Here is a 16,664-nt window from a genome sequence, read left to right as displayed (position 1 = left end):
CACCCAGCGCCCCCCCCCCCACCACCCCCCAAGGCCCAGCGGCCCCCCACTGACCTGAGTGGTGAAGTATGGCGGTGGCGAGACAGCGAGCAGTAGATAGAGCGTGCCGCTCATAGCGGCCCCTTCACAAACGCGCTGCTCTTCTCGATCCTCCGTCTGGGATCCCGTAGGGGGCGGGGCCTAGCGGGGGGGAGGGGCGGGGTTTGGTGGGTAACGGGGCGGTGGGCGGGGCGATGAAGATAACGGAGGAGGGGCGAAGGGGGAGGGAGGGCGGGCGCGAGCGCGGGGTTGGTGGGGAGGGGCGGTGGGCGGGGCGATCGGGATAAAGGGGGAGGGGCGAAGCAGAAGGCGGGACAGGTGATGGGGAAGGACGACAGCACAAGGGGCGGGGCGAATGAGTAGGGGGCGGGGCTATGCAAATGAGCAGACGGTTGACGGGGGGGAAAGGGGCGTGGCTAATGCACTTGGGGGGGGGGCTGTCTTATGGGCGGGGCGATCGTGCCAACGGGGCGTGGCTAATGAACTTGGGGGTGGCTGTCTTATGGGCGGAGCGATCGTGCCGTAGGGAGCGTGGCGAAAACAGGAGATTGGACGAGGGGTGAGACGCGTCTCTAAGTGGGCGTGTCTCTGTATGCCAAGTCAGGACAACTTCGAAGCCCATTGGCTGCCCGTGTCTCATTAACATAATTTATTAAAGCACGTGACAAGCAGGGAGATTGACATTGGAAACGAAGCGGGTGGGGTGCTGGGTCGAGCGGTGGAATCGCCCCGCCATGTTGGGTAGGGAAACCGCCACTGGCAAAGCAATGGACGGCATCGCGCCATATTGGTTAGGGGGACAGCCATTGTCAATGCATTGGAGGGCATTGCCGCCATGTTGGTTAGGGGGACCGCCATTGTCAAAGCATTGGACGGTATCTCCGCCACATTGGCAGAACGCGATTGTCAATGCATTGGAGGGCATTCCCGCCATATTTGGTAGGGCGGCACCAGCTTTCGATAGATAGAGCGCCGCCATGTTGGGTAGGGAGTGCCGCTATTGGATCGCCGCCATATTGGGTAGGCGGGGTGCCACTATTGTTAATCTGTTGGATGGCATCGCCGCCATATTGGGTAGGGGGTGCCGTCTTTATCAAACCATTAGAGGGCGTCGCCGCCATGTTGGGTAGGGGCGGGTGGGGGGCACCGCCATTGGAGGGCGGGGCTTGCCGCCAGTGACGTCACCGCCATTGAGGAACAGAATCCGAGGTACGATCCTGTCGATTGACATTCGATTACAGTGACGAGTTCAAGATACAAGATGTCTCAGGCTCACAATCATCACTGGGGGAGAGACAAAGGCGGCCGGGCGTGTTGGTGCTGGCCACACCACCCCCTCTGTGTGTAGCCGGAGTGCCGGTAGCCTTCATAGGTGATGCTGCTACTAACAGCACTTGCCCCTACAGCCTGCTAGAGGCTACACGGGGGAGCTTTGTCTGTGTGTAGGTGCTACTAGCAGCACTTGCCCCTACAGCCTGCTAGAGGCTACCTGGAGGATCTTTGTGTGTAGGTGCTACTAACAGCACTTCCCCTACAGCCTGCTAGAGGCTACACGGGGGAGCTTTGTCTGTGTATAGGTGCTACTGACAGCACTTGCCCCTACAGCCTGCTAAAGGCTACCTGGGGGATCTTTGTCTGTGCGTAGGTGCTACTAGCAGCACTTGCCCCTACAGCCTGCTAGAGGCTACCTGGGGGAGCTTTGTCTGTGTAGGTGCTACTGACAGCACTTGCCCCTACAGCCTGCTAGAGGCTACACGGGGGATCTTTGTGTGTAGGTGCTACTAACAGCGCTTGCCCCTACAGCCTGCTAGAGGCTACACGGGGGATCTTTGTGTGTAGGTGCTACTAACAGCACTTGCCCCTACAGCCTGCTAGAGGCTACCTGGGGGATCTTTGTCTTTGTATAGGTGCTACTGACAGCACTTGCCCCTACAGCCTGCTAGAGGCTACCTGGGGGATCTTTGTCTGTGTGTAGGTGCTACTAACAGCACTTGCCCCTACAGCCTGCTAGAGGCTACACGGGGGATCTTTGTCTGTGTGTAGGTGCTACTAACAGCACTTGCCCGTACAGCCTGCTAGAGGCTACACGGGGGATCTTTGTCTGTGTGTAGGTGCTACTGACAGCACTTGCCCCTACAGCCTGCTAGAGGCTACCTGGGGGATCTTTGTCTGTGTGTAGGTGCTACTAACAGCACTTGCCCCTACAGCCTGCTAGAGGCTACACGGGGGATCTTTGTCTGTGTGTAGGTGCTACTAACAGCACTTGCCCCTACAGCCTGCTAGATGCTACCTGGGGGATCTTTGTCTGTGTGTAGGTGCTACTGACAGCACTTGCCCCTACAGCCTGCTAGAGGCTACACAGGGGATCTTTGTCTGTGTCTGTGTGTTGGCATAGTAGGTGGCACAGGTGGTGCATCAGCCAGTCATCTCGGTCATCTCGGTCAGTCGACCCGTGGCACCTGGGTCTGCCCCGTGACCTCCTGCCAGCGGGCGTTAGACACTTCACGTGGCCTCAAGGTGCACATGGCCTGGCACAAGCGTCGTGGTGACGTCACCGCCACTTAGTGGCGAATGGCGGTTGTTGTTGTGTCTGTAGGTGTCTGTGTGTGTGTGTCTGTGTGTGTGTCTGTCTGTGTGTGTGTATAGTGGAGAGCGGTGGTGTAGTGGTTAGCGCTACGCTGCGCTATGAATCCGGCGACCCGAGTTCGATTCCCGCTCACGGCCAACACCAGTGGTGACGATTATCTGAACCGGTCCCGGGCCTCCCCTAGGTCGACTCAGCCTCAAATGAGTACCTGGCGCCATGTGTAAACATCGCCACTGGGGAGACAAAGGCGGCCGGGCGTGGTGCTGGCCACCCACCCCCTCATGTGCCATCCCACCCTTCACAGGTGCCGCTCGCTAACAGAACTTGCCCCTACAGTCTGCTAAAGGCTACACGGGTGACCTTTGTCTGTGTCTTTGTCAGGCTGCATGGAGGTGATGGGGCCTGCCGCTCTGCTCATCCTGTCCCTCGCCTGGATCACGGCCACGTGGCCTCCACTCACGCAGAGCGCCGGTGAGGGTTACCCCGTGGCCGTGTTGTTACCACGGTAACCGCTGTCTCCACGGTAACCTCAGTCTCCACGGTAACCGCTGTCTCCACGGTAACCTCGGTCTCCACGGTAACCGCGGTCTCCACGATAACCTCGGTCTCCACGGTAACCGCAGTCTCCACGGTAACCGTGATCTCCACGGTAACCTCAGTCTCCACGGTAACCTCAGTCTCCACGGTAACCTCGGTCTCCACGGTAACCGCAGTCTCCATGGTAACCGCGGTCTCCATGGTAACCGTTATCCCTCCGCGTGTATCCCAGAGTTGCTGGGCGGTGCTCAGCTGGAGCACGCTGAGCTCGCGGTGCACAACGAGCTGAAGCTGCCGCTCACCCTCACCTGGGTCTCTAGCGACTGCTTCCAGGTGAACTCACCAACTACTCACCAACTACTCACCAACTACTCACCACTCACTCACCACTCACTCACCAACTACTCACGCTCACCCTCACCTGGGTCTCTAGCGACTGCTTCCAGGTGAACTCACCAACTACTCACCAACTACTCACCACCCACTCACCACTCACTCACCACTCACTCACCAACTACTCACCAACTCACCAACTACTCACGCTCACCCTCACCTGGGTCTCTAGCGACTGCTTCCAGGTGAACTCAACAACTACTCACCAACTACTCACCACTCACTCACCACTCACTCACCACTCACTCACCACCTACTCACCAACTACTCACAAACTACTTACTCACCACTCACTCACCCACTCACCCACTCACCACCCACTCACCAACTACTCACCAACTACTCACCCACTCACCCACTCACCACCCACTCACCAACTACTCACCACCTACTCACCACCCACTCACCAACTACTACTCACCACCAACTACTCACCAACTACTCACCCACCACCCACTCCTTACCAACTACTTACCAACTACTCACCACCTACTCACCACCCGCTCCTCACCAGCCACTTACTCACCAACTACTCCTCACCACCCACTCCTCGCCAACTCACCAACTCACCACCCACTACTCACCACCCACTCCTCACCAACTACTCACCAACTACTCACCACCCACTACTCACCACCCACTCCTCACCAACTACTCACCAACTACTCACCACCCACTCATCACCACTCACTCCTCACCAACTTACCACCCACTCACCACCCACTTCTCACCAACTACTCACCCACTCCTCACCACCCACTCCTCACCACCCACTCCTCACTACGCACTCCTCACCACCCACTCACCACCCACTCACCACCCCCTCCTCACCAACTACTCACCCACTCCTCACCACTCACCAACGACTCACTGACGACTCAACGACTCACCAATTCATGTGACCTCACCTCACCCAGCCCGTGACCCCTGCGTGACCCCTGCGTGACCTCTGCGTGACCCCTGCGTGACCCCTGCCTGTGACCCCTGCAGTGCGTGCCCCGGGCCCTGGCTGAGTGTGTGGGTGGGCGAGTGAGCCGGGTGGCCGTGGACTCCACTCACGCCGGCACGCTGGCGCTGGTGAGCAGTGGTGGTGAGCTGTGCCGGTGAGTGGGGGGTGTGTGGGGGGTGGGTGAGTGGGTGCGTGGGTGAGTGGGTGGGTGGGTGAGTGGGGGGGTGGGTGAGTGGGTGGGTGGGTGAGTGGGTGGGGGAGTGGGTGCGTGGGTGCGTGAGTGGGTGAGTGGGTGAGTGAGTGAGTGGGTGGGGGGGTGCGTGAGTGAGTGGGTGAGTGGGTGAGTGGGTGAGTGGGTGGGTGGGTAGGTGAGTGGGTGAGTGGGTGGGTGGGTGGGTGAGTTGGTGGGTGGGTGAGTGGGTGGGTGGGTGAGTGGGGGGGTGGGTGAGTGGGTGGGTGAGTGGGTGGGGGGATGAGTGGGGGGGTGAGTGGGGGGGAGGGTGAGTGGGTGGGTGGATGGGTGAGTGGGTGGGTGAGTGGGTGAGTGGGTGGGTGGGTGAGTGAGTGGGTGAGTAGGTGGGTGAGTGGGTGAGTGAGTGGGTGGGTGGGTGCGTGGGTGGGTGAGTGGGTGGGTGAGTGGGTGGGTGAGTGGGTGTGTGAGTGGGTGGGTGGGTGTGTGAGTCACTGTGTAGGTTTGTGGTATGACGTGTGGTGATGGTGGTGATGTTGATGATGGTGGTGATGGTGGTGATGGTGGTGATGTTAGTAATGTTGGTGATGTTGATGATGGTGGTGATGGTGGTGTTGATGTTGATGTTGGTGATGTTGCAGGATGGATGTGTGGCTGGGCGAGCTGGGGGAGTTTTCGCTGCGTGTGGAGCGCGGAAACCTCTCCAGCAACGCCACCTGCGGCCCCATCACCACCACGCGGGCACCCGTCAACTCATCGCTACGTAAGGCCCCATCACCACCATCACCATCACCACCACGCGGGCACCCGTCAACTCATCGCTACGTAAGGCCCAATGATGTTGTGTGATGTTGTTGGTGTTGGTGATGTTGGTGATGGTGGTGATAATGGTGATGATGGTGGTGATGTTGGTGATGATGTTGGTGATGTTGGTGGTGATGATGGTGATGCTGGTGATGTTGGTGATGGTGATGTTGGTGATGTGTGATAGTGGTGATATTGGTGATGATGGTGGTGGTGGTGATGTTGGTGATGATGTTGGTGATGATGTTGGTGATGTTGGTGATGATGTTGGTGATGTTGGTGATGATGTTGATGATGTTGGTGATGATGATTTTGGTGATGTTGGTGATGTTGTGTGATGTGCAGCTGTCCTCATCGCTGCCGGCGTTCTGCTGCTGCTGTCGATTCTCTTCCCACTGAGTGGGTGGGCATTCAGGTCGGTGGTGGGGGGGGTGTCTGTGTGTGTGTCTCTGTGTGTGTGTCTGTGTGTGTGTGTCTGTGTGTGATCTCAGCTAGCTGATGAAAGTTGCAAGCGAGAATTTCATCATCGATTGTGGCTGGGGTTGGCATCGTCCCCCACTCCTGATGTCGAGGGTAAATGGGCGAGATTTAGGACTGTGACTCATGCAGCTGCAATGGCTGCTTTGGATACGCGGTCCAGACCTCCCCAGAGACCCTGGCTGACAGAGGAGGTGTTCAGGATGGTTAAGAAAAAGCAACAGGCCCACTCTCATCGGCTACAGCATCCCACGTCGGAAAATGAGGTTTACCGCAGCCTTCGCTCGGAGGTTCAGAGAGCTGTGAGGCACTGCAAGGATGGGTGGTGGTCGCGGGTTGCTGAGGAGATGGAGTCTGCCTCAGTCGCCCGCGATCACAAGTCGCTCTTTAACTCCATCATAAAAGTAACCTGCAGCGCCACACCATCATTAGGGGAAAAAACGGTGATTCAATCTCCGACCCCCAGGAACAGGTTTGCAGATTTGCTGAGCATTTCTGTGGGGATAACCCTGCTGAGGCTGCGGTGGCTCAAATATTAGAAGAAGTCACCCCCTGTGAGTGGCTGGCTGAGATGCCATCTGTTGAGGAAGTACTGAAGGCGATCCAGAGTCAGAGACCAGGAAAGGTACCGGGCAGAGATGTTCGGCCGGATTGAGGGGGCTAAACGGGCGCGGCACGGGCTAGAGAAGAGATGGAGTGATGTGGTACAGGAGGACGTGGAGCTAAGTGGACTTGCCGATGACTGGTACCAGCGGTGTCAAGATCGGCCTCTGTGGAGGAGGCTCGTGAAGGACGCTACTGGGCAGTTGGAAGCAGTCGCCCTCCAACAACAACGGAGGGCGGAGGAGCGATGCTCACAACAACGAGCGGAGTGCCGGGTGGCTAAAGCACAGCAAGTTGGCACAGTAGGGGGCACAGGTGGTGCATCAGCCAGTCATCTCGGTCATCTCAGTCAGTCGACCCGTAGCACCTGGGTCTGCCCCGTGACCTCCTGCCAGCGGGCTTTCGACACTTCACGTGACCTCAAGGTGCACATGGCCTGGCACAAGCGTCGTGGTGACGTCACCGCCACTTACTGGCGAATGGCGGTTGTTGTTGTTGTGTGTGTATGTGTCTGTGTGTGTGTCTGTGTGTGTGTCTGTGTGTGTCTGTGTGTGTGTCTGTGTGTGTGTGTGACTGTGTCTGTGTGTGTCTGTGTGTTCCAGGCTGCGCTGTGTGCAGAGCGTGATAGGCCGTGTTCTGCATCGTCCGGATAACCACACGCTGCTGAATAACGTGAGACACACACACACATACACACACACATACAACAACAACAACCGCCATTCGCCACTAAGTGGGGAGTGAGATGCTTCTGTCGTTGTTACAGTCTGTGCGGTCCCCCTTCTTAAAGACGGGGACCACCAGGACATCCTTCCAGTCCTGCGGAACCCATCCAGTGGTCCAGACTGTTGTTATGATGTCATGTAGGGCAGTCTGTGCACAAACGCCACCTTCCCTCAGCATTTCGCTTGGGAGATCATCTCTGGATCACCTTCAGTACTTCAGTACGCCCATGGGCTGCACAAAAATCTAGCAGCCTCCTACCGTTGTTATTGAGCTGATCTGGCCCATGCCTTCCAATCACTCCAGACCAGGTGCCAACATCATGACCAACTCGGGCATTGAAGTCAACCAACAAGATGACTCTATCCCGAGAGGCCACTTTAGCCAGCACCTGCGACAGGAGGTCATAGAAGGCATCTGACTCATCGGCTTTGCCTGCATCCTTCCACGGATGTTCGTCTTCGGTGGGGGCATAACTAACCACGACCACCACTCCTCGCCTCCGGTTGATGGGAAGGCAAGCCCAAAGTAGCCTGGGGCTTACAGCTTCCCACACCTCACCGCCACATTCTGACGCCCCCTTCATTATTTTATTCAGAAGAAGAGCCACTCCCTGTTGTTTGGCAATCTCCTGCCCCGAGTAGAGGACTGTCCACCCCTCATGGTGGCAGGAGCCAGAACCGGTCCACCGGACCTCCTGAATGCCACAGAGATCCAGGCGGTACCGGTCCAGCTCCCGACAGAGGAGTGGCAGCCTCTCCTCCGCAGTGAGCGTTCGAACATTCCACGTGACCACACGAAGTGGCTTTTCGTTGTTTGTGGAGGAGCCCCGAGGGTGAAGATTCAATCTCCTGGCTCCGCCAAATGGGGTTTGGCCAGGAGACGTCATAGACACCTGTCCCCCCGGGGCCTCCTGCACAAGCTTATTAGTTACGTATTTTATTCGTGGTTTCGTGGTAATGAATTGAAGGTGGAGGGGTTACCAGCCCTTCGCACCCGTCCAGAGCCCCCGTTTAGCCACTGTGGTGGTCACAGACGCCATGAGGGGAGAGGCCAATAGGCGTTGGTCCTCCCCCCACAGCAATGTCCACGACAGAGTTGCCCGTCCGGCACCGCGAGGAGGTAGGGGGTTGTTTTGCCACACACGTACACATACGTTAAAGAGCGATGATGATAATCGATGACAATAATCGATGATGATAATCAATGATAATCAATGATGATGCCACTGCAGGAGGCGATGGTGCCCCCACAGCCCCAGATCCTCCCCCCAAACTCCACCACCACCGCCACCTCCACGCAAGCGCAGAGGCTGCGGTCACTCGACACATTCAGAGGGTACCACCACCACTACACAGACTCATAGACATACATAGAGACACATAGAGATACATAGAGACTCATTGAGAAGTGTAGTGTATAGTGTAGTGTATGGTAGTGTAGTGTATAGTGTAGTGTATAGTAGTGTAGTGTATAGTAGTGTAGTGTAGTGTATAGTGTAGTATATAGTAGTGTAGTGTATAGTGTGGTGTATAGTGTAGTGTATAGTAGTGTAGTGTATAGTGTAGTGTATAGTAGTGTAGTGTATAGTAGTGTAGTGTATAGTAGTGTAGTGTATAGTGTAGTATATAGTAGTGTAGTGTATAGTGTAGTGTATAGTGTAGTGTATAGTAGTGTAGTGTATAGTGTAGTGTATAGTAGTGTAGTGTATACTAGTGTATAGTGTAGTGTATAGTGTAGTGTATAGTAGTGTAGTGTATAGTGTAGTGTATAGTAGTATAGTAGTGTATAGTGTAGTGTATAGTAGTGTAGTGTATAGTAGCGTAGTGTATAGTTTAGTGTATAGTGTAGTGTAGTGTATAGTGTGGTGTGTAGTGTATAGTGTAGTGTATAGTGTAGTGTATAGTAGTGTATAGTGTAGTGTATAGTGTAGTGTATAATGTAGTGTATAATGTAGTGTATAGTGTAGTGTATAGTAGTGTAGTGTATAGTGTAGTGTATAGTGTAGTGTATAGTGTAGTGTATAGTAGTGTAGTGTATATGGTGTAGTGTATAGTGTAGTGTATAGTGTAGTGTAAAGTGTATAGTGTAGAGTGTAGTGTAGTGTATAGTGTAGTGTGTAGTGTAGTGTATAGTGTAGTGTATAGTGTAGTGTATAGTGTAGTGTGTAGTGTATAGTGTAGTGTATAGTGTAGTGTATAGTGTAGTGTATAGTGTAGTGTAGAGTGTATAGTGTAGTGTATAGTGTAGTGTAGAGTGTATAGTGTAGTGTATAGTGTAGTGTATAGTGTAGTGTGGAGTGTATAGTGTAGTGTATAGTGTAGTGTATAGTAGTGTAGTGTATAGTGTAGTGTATAGTGTATTGTGCTCCGCAGGATCTCCATCGTCCTCATGGTGTTCGTCAACTACGGCGGCGGAAAGTACTGGTACTTTAAACACTCGGCGTGGAACGGTGAGTCACTACACACTACACTACTATACACTACACTACTATACACTACACTATACACTATACTACACTATACACTACACTACTATACACTACACCATACACTACACTATACTATACACTACACTATACACTACTATACACTACACTATACACTACACTATACAGTACACTATACACTACACTACTATACACTACACTATACACTACACTATACACTACACTATATTACTACACTACACTATACATTACACTATACACTACACTACACGCTACACTATACACTACACTACATACTATACTATACACTACACTATACACTACACTATACACTACACTACACGCTACACTATACACTATACTATACACTACACTATACACTACACTATACACTACACACTACACTATACACTACACTATACACTACACTATACACTACACTACACACTACACTATACACTACACTATACACTACACTATACACTACACTACACTATACACTACACTATACACTACACTACACACTATACTATACACTACACTATACACTACACTATACACTACACTATATTACTACACTACACTATACACTACACTATACACTACACTACACTATACACTACACTATACACTACACTATACACTACACTATATTACTACACTACACTATACACTACACTACACTATACACTACACTATACACTACACACTACACTATACACTACACTATACACTACACTATACATTACACTATATTACTACACTACACACTACACTATACACTACACTATACACTACACTACACACTATACTATACACTACACTATACACTACACTACACACTACACTACACTATACACTACACTATATTACTACACTATACACTACACTATACACTACACTATACACTACACTATATTACTACACTACACTATACACTACACTATACACTACCCATCTGTGAGTGATCCACCAACTCCTATTGGTGTCTGTGTCCATGCAGGGCTGACGGTGGCAGACCTCGTGTTCCCCTGGTGAGTGTCTGGTGTAGTGTATAGTGTAGTGTGTAGTGTAGTGTATAGTGTAGTGTATAGTGTAGTGTATAGTAGTAGTGTATAGTGTAGTGTATAGTGTAGTGTATAGTGTAGTGTAGTGTGTAGTGTATAGTGTAGTGTGTAGTGTATAGTGTAGTGTATAGTAGTGGTGTATAGTGTAGTGTATATTGTAGTGTAGTGTGTAGTGTATAGTGTAGTGTGTAGTGTGTAGTGTATAGTAGTGGTGTATAGTGTAGTGTATAGTGTAGTGTATATTGTAGTGTATAGTGTAGTGTATATTGTAGTGTAGTGTATAGTGTAGTGTGTAGTGTATAGTAGTGGTGTATAGTGTAGTGTATATTGTAGTGTATAGTGTAGTGTATAGTGTAGTGTATATTGTAGTGTAGTGTGTAGTGTATAGTGTAGTGTGTAGTGTATAGTAGTGGTGTATAGTGTAGTGTATAGTGTAGTGTATATTGTAGTGTATAGTGTAGTGTATAGTGTAGTGTATAGTAGTGTAGTGTATAGTAGTGTAGTGTATAGTATAGTGTATAGTAGTGTAGTGTGTAGTGTATAGTGTAGTGTATAGTAGTGTAGTGTATAGTGTAATGTATAGTGTAGTGTATATTGTAGTGTATAGTGTAGTGTATATTGTAGTGTATAGTGTAGTGTATAGTGTAGTGTATAGTAGTGTAGTGTATGGTGTAGTGTATAGTGTAGTGTATAGCAGTGTATAGTGTAGTGTATAGTAGTGTAGTGTATAGTGTAGTGTATAGTAGTGTAGTGTATATTAGTGTAGTGTATAGTGTAGTGTAGTGTATAGTGTAGTGTATAGTGTAGTGTATAGTGTAGTGTAGTGTATAGTGTAGTGTATAGTAGTGTAGTGTATATTGTAGTGTAGTGTAGTCTGTAGTGTAGTGTATAGTAGTGTAGTGTATAGTAGTGTAGTGTATAATGTAGTGTATAGTAGTGTAGTGTATAGTAGTGTAGTGTATAGTAGTGTAGTGTATAGTGTAGTGTATAGTGTAGTGTATATTGTAGTGTATAATTTAGTATATAGTGTAGTGTATATTGTAGTGTATAGTGTAGTGTGTAGTAGTATAGTGTATAGTATAGTGTATGGTAGTGTATAGTAGTGTAGTGTATATTGTAGTGTATAGTGTAGTGCGGTGTGCGTGCTGCAGGTTTGTGTTTGCGCTGGGCTCTGCTGTGGGTCTCTCCACGGCCGGCCCGCTGCGCCGGGGCCGCCCGTCCCGTCTCCGCCTCTCCCTCCGCGCTCTGTGGCGAAGCCTCCTCCTCTTCCTCATCGGAATCTTCATCGTCACGCCCAACTACTGCCACGGGCCTCGTGAGACGCATACACTACACTATATACTACACTACGATACACTACACTGCTATACACTACACTATACACTACACTACTATATACTACACTACTACACACTACACTGCTATACACTACACTATACACTACACTATACACTACACTATACACTACACTACTATACACTACACTACTATACACTACACTATACACTACTAGACACTACACTATACACTACTACACTATACACTACACACTACACTACTATACACTACACTATACACTACACTCTACACTACTACACTATACACTACACTATACACTACACTACTATACACTACACTATACACTACTAGACACCACACTATATACTACTACACTACTGTAGAGGAGTAGTAGCCCCCCGTGACGTGAGCCGGGGGTCGTGGTGGGGTTGCCGGTGATGGTGAGCGGCTGGAAGCCGAAAATGGCTACAGGGGTGGGCGGGGCTCATGGAAATGGCCGCCAAGAGGCGTTAGGGGCTGAGTGAAATGGCCGCTAGGAGGCGTCAGGGGCTGAGTGAAATGGCCGCCAAGAGGCGTCAGGGGTGAGTAAAATGGCCGCTAAGAGGCGTCAGGGGCTGAGTAAAATGGCCGCTAAGAGGCGTCAGGAGCTGAGTAAAATGGCCGCTAAGAGGCGTCAGGGGCTGAGTAAAATGGCCGCTAAGAGTGTCAGGGGCTGAGTAAAATGGCCGCCAAGAGGCGTCAGGGGCTGAGTAAAATGGCCGCTAAGAGGCGTCAGGGGCTGAGTAAAATGGCCGCCAAGAGGCGTCAGGGGCTGAGTGAAATGGCCGCCAAGAGGCGTCAGGGGTGAGTAAAATGGCCGCTAAGAGGCGTCAGGGGCTGAGTAAAATGGCCGCTAAGAGGCGTCAGGAGCTGAGTAAAATGGCCGCTAAGAGGCGTCAGGGGCTGAGTAAAATGGCCGCTAAGAGTGTCAGGGGCTGAGTAAAATGGCCGCCAAGAGGCGTCAGGGGCTGAGTAAAATGGCCGCTAAGAGGCGTCAGGGGCTGAGTAAAATGGCCGCCAAGAGGCGTCAGGGGCTGAGTGAAATGGCTGCCAGGAGGCGTCAGGGGGTGAGTAAAATGGCCGCTCTCCTATCACACAACTACCACACTACTCTACTCTGCTGTCTCCACACACACCCCACACACACACCACACGCACACCACACACACATACACACACACCACACACCACACAAACCACACACACACAACACGTACACACCACACACACACCTACACACAAACACCACACACCACACACGCCATACACACACCACACGCACCACACACACACCTACACACACACACCACACACACATACACCTACACACACACACCTACACACACCACACACACGCCACACACACACCTACACACACACCACACACACACCTACACACACACCACACACACCACACACACCTACACACAACACGCACACCTACACACGCAGTCGTGTGGAGTGAGCTGCGTGTCCCCGGAGTGCTCCAGCGGCTCGCCGTGGCCAATGCTGCGGTGTCCTTGCTCGAGATTTACGCCTGGGGGCCTCACCACTCACCGCTGGTGAGGAATCACGCTCACCACTCACTCACCACTCACTCTCCACTCACTACTCACCACTCACTCACTCACCACTCACTCACCACTCACTACTCACCACTCACCCCTCACCGCTCACCCCTCACTCACCACTCACTCACCACTCACTCACTCATCCACTCACTTACCACTCACCCCTCACTCACCACTCACTGTGTGTGTGTAACAGTCTGTGTGTGTGTGTGTACCAAGCTGTGTGTGTGTGTAACAAGCTGTGTGTGTATAACTGTGTGTGTGTGTAACATGCTGTGTGTGTGTATCTGTGTGTGTGTGTCTGTGTGTGTGTGTAACACGCTGTGTGTGTGTCTGTGTGTGTGTGTCTGTGTGTGTAACACGCTGTGTGTGTGTGTGTCTGTGTGTGTAGGCGAGGGTGATGCGCTGGCCGTGGTTGAGAGATTTGCTGCCATTCTGGCCCCAGTGGCTCCTCGTGGGGCTCCTCCAAGTGGCCTGGCTCAGCCTCACGCTGCTGCTGCCTGTACCAGGCTGCATGACGTACGTGGGAGTGAGTGTGTGTGGGTGATGGTGAGTGGTGGTGAGTGTGAGTGAGTGGTGGTGTGTAAGTGAGTGTGTGTGAGTGTGTGAATGAGTGTGCGAGTGTGTGAGTGAGTGTGTAAGTGTGTGAGTGAGTGTATGTGTGAGTGTGTGTGTGAGTGTATGTGTGAGTGTGTGAGTGAGTGTGTGAGTGTGTGAGTGAGTGTGTAAGTGTGTGAGTGTGTGAGTGAGTGTGTGTGAGTCAGTGTGTGAGTGTGTGAGTGTGAGTGAGTGTGTGTGTGTGCGAGTGTATGTGTGAGTGTGTGTGTGACTGTGTGACTGTGTGAGTGTGTGAGTGAGTGAGTGAGCCCTGCCCACACCTACTCTGCCCGCCCTCCCCAGTGGCTACCTGGGCCCCGGAGGGATCGGCAGTGGAGGTTCCCAGGTGAACTGCACGGGAGGAGCCGCTGGGTACATCGACCGCTGGCTACTCACGGACAGACACTTGTACCAGACTCCTACCACACGGGTAACACACACATAGACACACACACAGACGCACACACAGACACACACAGACAAAGTGTGTGTGTCTGTGTGTTACACTGTGTGTACACTGTGTGTGTGTGTGTACACGGTGTGTGTGTCTGTGTGTACACTGTGTGTCTGACTGCGTGTCTGTGTGTGTCTGTCTGTACACTGTGTGTCTGTGTGTTCTCTGTGTCTGTCTGTGTCTGTGAGTGTCTGTCTGTGTGTACACTGTGTGTCTGTGTGTGTGTACACTGTGTGTGTGTGTCTGTGTGTTACACTGTGTGTCTGTGTGTACACTGTGTGTCTGTGTGTTACACTGTGTGTTCTCTGTGTGTCTGTGTGTGCTCAGAATCTGTACAGGACCACGGTGCCATACGACCCCGAGGGGATTCTGGGAACGCTCAACGTGGTCCTCAGCGCCTTCCTGGGTCTGCAGGTCGGTGGGGGAGAGACGGGGGGGGGGGGGAGCTGGTGAGGGATCGGCGATTTGCGGGACATTTTTAATTTCGATTTTCACGACAGACATTGCGATTTGATTTGTGGTTAAACATTTTAAAGTCAAACTTCAGGTCAATATTCACTGCGTAACAGATTTAAAACATGTGATGGAGCATTACCACATGATACCGTCAAAGTATGAACCGCTCTATATATTATAATGCGAGGATGATAGCTTAAAAGAGATGAATTGCTTCCGACGTGTATTTATTAAAATGTGTTAATTGAAATGGAACGATCGGACGTAGAAACAATGATATTCTTGCTTCTTTCGGTAAAGTCACGTAGAAGGGAAACAATAAAATAAAATAAACATAAAACAATAACAATTCTCACGACGTTTCGACTGCAACACAAGCAATCATCATCAGGTGTGAAATCCACAGCAAGAACATTTGAAAAAAGTGGCGGTTTTTTTCCTAACGGCAGCACCACAGACAGCGATTTAGCAGTTGGTCAGATGGACTCGTCAATGTGGCCAACTGCCAAACCGCTGTCTGTTGTGGTGGTGGAGGTGGTGGTTCTGGTGGTTGTTGTGGTGGTTTTTGTTGTTGTGGTTGTTGTGGTGGTGGTGGTTGTAGTTGTTGTTGTTGTGGTGTTGTTGTGGTGGTTGTTGTGGTTGTTGTTGTGGTGGTTGTTGTAGTTGTTGTTGTGGTGTTGTTGTGGTTGTTGTTGTGGTTGTTGTGGTGGAGGTGGTGGTTGTGGTGGTTGTTGTTGACGTTGTTGACGTTGTTGTTGATGGCCGTGCAGGCTGCCCGCACCGTCCTCTCCTTCCCGGGAGACCATCGCGGCATCGTCCGGCGCTTCCTCCTGTGGGCAGCTCTGCTGGTGAGACACAAACACAACAAGAACACAACAACAACACAACAACAACCACAACCTCCACCACCACGGCCACCACCACGGCCATTCCACGCCACCGTGGCAGGGGCCAAGTCCATCCGCGGGCCGTGCACAAGAGGGCAGCGACAAAGCGGTTCCACCCACTCCACTTTATCCACCCAGAGGGAGAGCGGGGGGTGGTGATGGTGGTGATGGTGGTGATGGTGGTGATGGTGGTGGTGGTGATGATGGTGGTGATGATGGTGAATGGTGGTGGTGATGATGGTGGTGGTGATGATGGTGGTGGTGATGGTGATGATGATGGTGGTGATGGTAGTGGTGTTGATGGTGGTGGTGATGGTGGTGGTGATGATGGTGGTGATGGTGGTGGTGATGGTGGTGGTGATGGTGGTGTTGATGGTGGTGATGGTGGTGGTGATGGTGGTGTTGATGGTGGTGGTGATGGTGGTGGTGTTGATGGTGGTGGTGTTGATGATGGTGGTGATGGTGGTGATGATGGTAGTGGTGATGACGGTGGTGATGATGGTGGTGGTGGTGGTGGTGATGGTGGTGGTGTTGATGGCTTCG

At 51.7% G+C, this 16,664-nt stretch overlaps 1 protein-coding gene across 7 annotated transcripts in view; it reads left to right on the top strand.

Annotated features, from left to right (window-relative positions):
- Window positions 1–1,191: 1,191 nt before the first annotated feature.
- Window positions 1,192–16,664, top strand: part of HGSNAT (heparan-alpha-glucosaminide N-acetyltransferase) — an 18,601-nt gene continuing 3,128 nt past the window's right edge. The window contains exons 1-16 of one of the 7 annotated variants that reach the window (XM_078884458.1): window positions 1,207–1,248; window positions 2,438–2,556; window positions 3,008–3,097; window positions 3,396–3,496; window positions 4,547–4,659; window positions 5,337–5,458; window positions 5,845–5,914; window positions 7,182–7,251; window positions 8,537–8,640; window positions 9,678–9,754; window positions 10,755–10,785; window positions 11,970–12,133; window positions 13,609–14,246; window positions 14,628–14,754; window positions 15,106–15,192; window positions 16,005–16,082. In XM_078884458.1, the coding sequence (XP_078740584.1) occupies window positions 3,013–3,097; window positions 3,396–3,496; window positions 4,547–4,659; window positions 5,337–5,458; window positions 5,845–5,914; window positions 7,182–7,251; window positions 8,537–8,640; window positions 9,678–9,754; window positions 10,755–10,785; window positions 11,970–12,133; window positions 13,609–14,246; window positions 14,628–14,754; window positions 15,106–15,192; window positions 16,005–16,082 (1,867 nt within the window). In that variant the 5' untranslated portion in view covers window positions 1,207–1,248; window positions 2,438–2,556; window positions 3,008–3,012. Of the gene's footprint in view, window positions 1,249–2,307; window positions 2,557–3,007; window positions 3,098–3,395; window positions 3,497–3,710; window positions 3,742–4,546; window positions 4,660–5,336; window positions 5,459–5,487; window positions 5,521–5,844; window positions 5,915–7,181; window positions 7,252–8,536; window positions 8,641–9,677; window positions 9,755–10,754; window positions 10,786–11,969; window positions 12,134–13,608; window positions 14,247–14,627; window positions 14,755–15,105; window positions 15,193–16,004; window positions 16,083–16,664 lie in introns of those variants that run through there. The other 6 variants (XM_078884457.1, XM_078884463.1, XM_078884456.1 and 3 more) reach the window with 6 other exon arrangements.

The sequence above is a fragment of the Lampetra fluviatilis genome, assembly GCF_964198595.1.
Source record: "Lampetra fluviatilis chromosome 45 unlocalized genomic scaffold, kcLamFluv1.1 SUPER_45_unloc_1, whole genome shotgun sequence".
Lineage (NCBI taxonomy): Eukaryota > Metazoa > Chordata > Hyperoartia > Petromyzontiformes > Petromyzontidae > Lampetra > Lampetra fluviatilis.
This window is presented reverse-complemented; position numbering and strand designations above follow the sequence as displayed.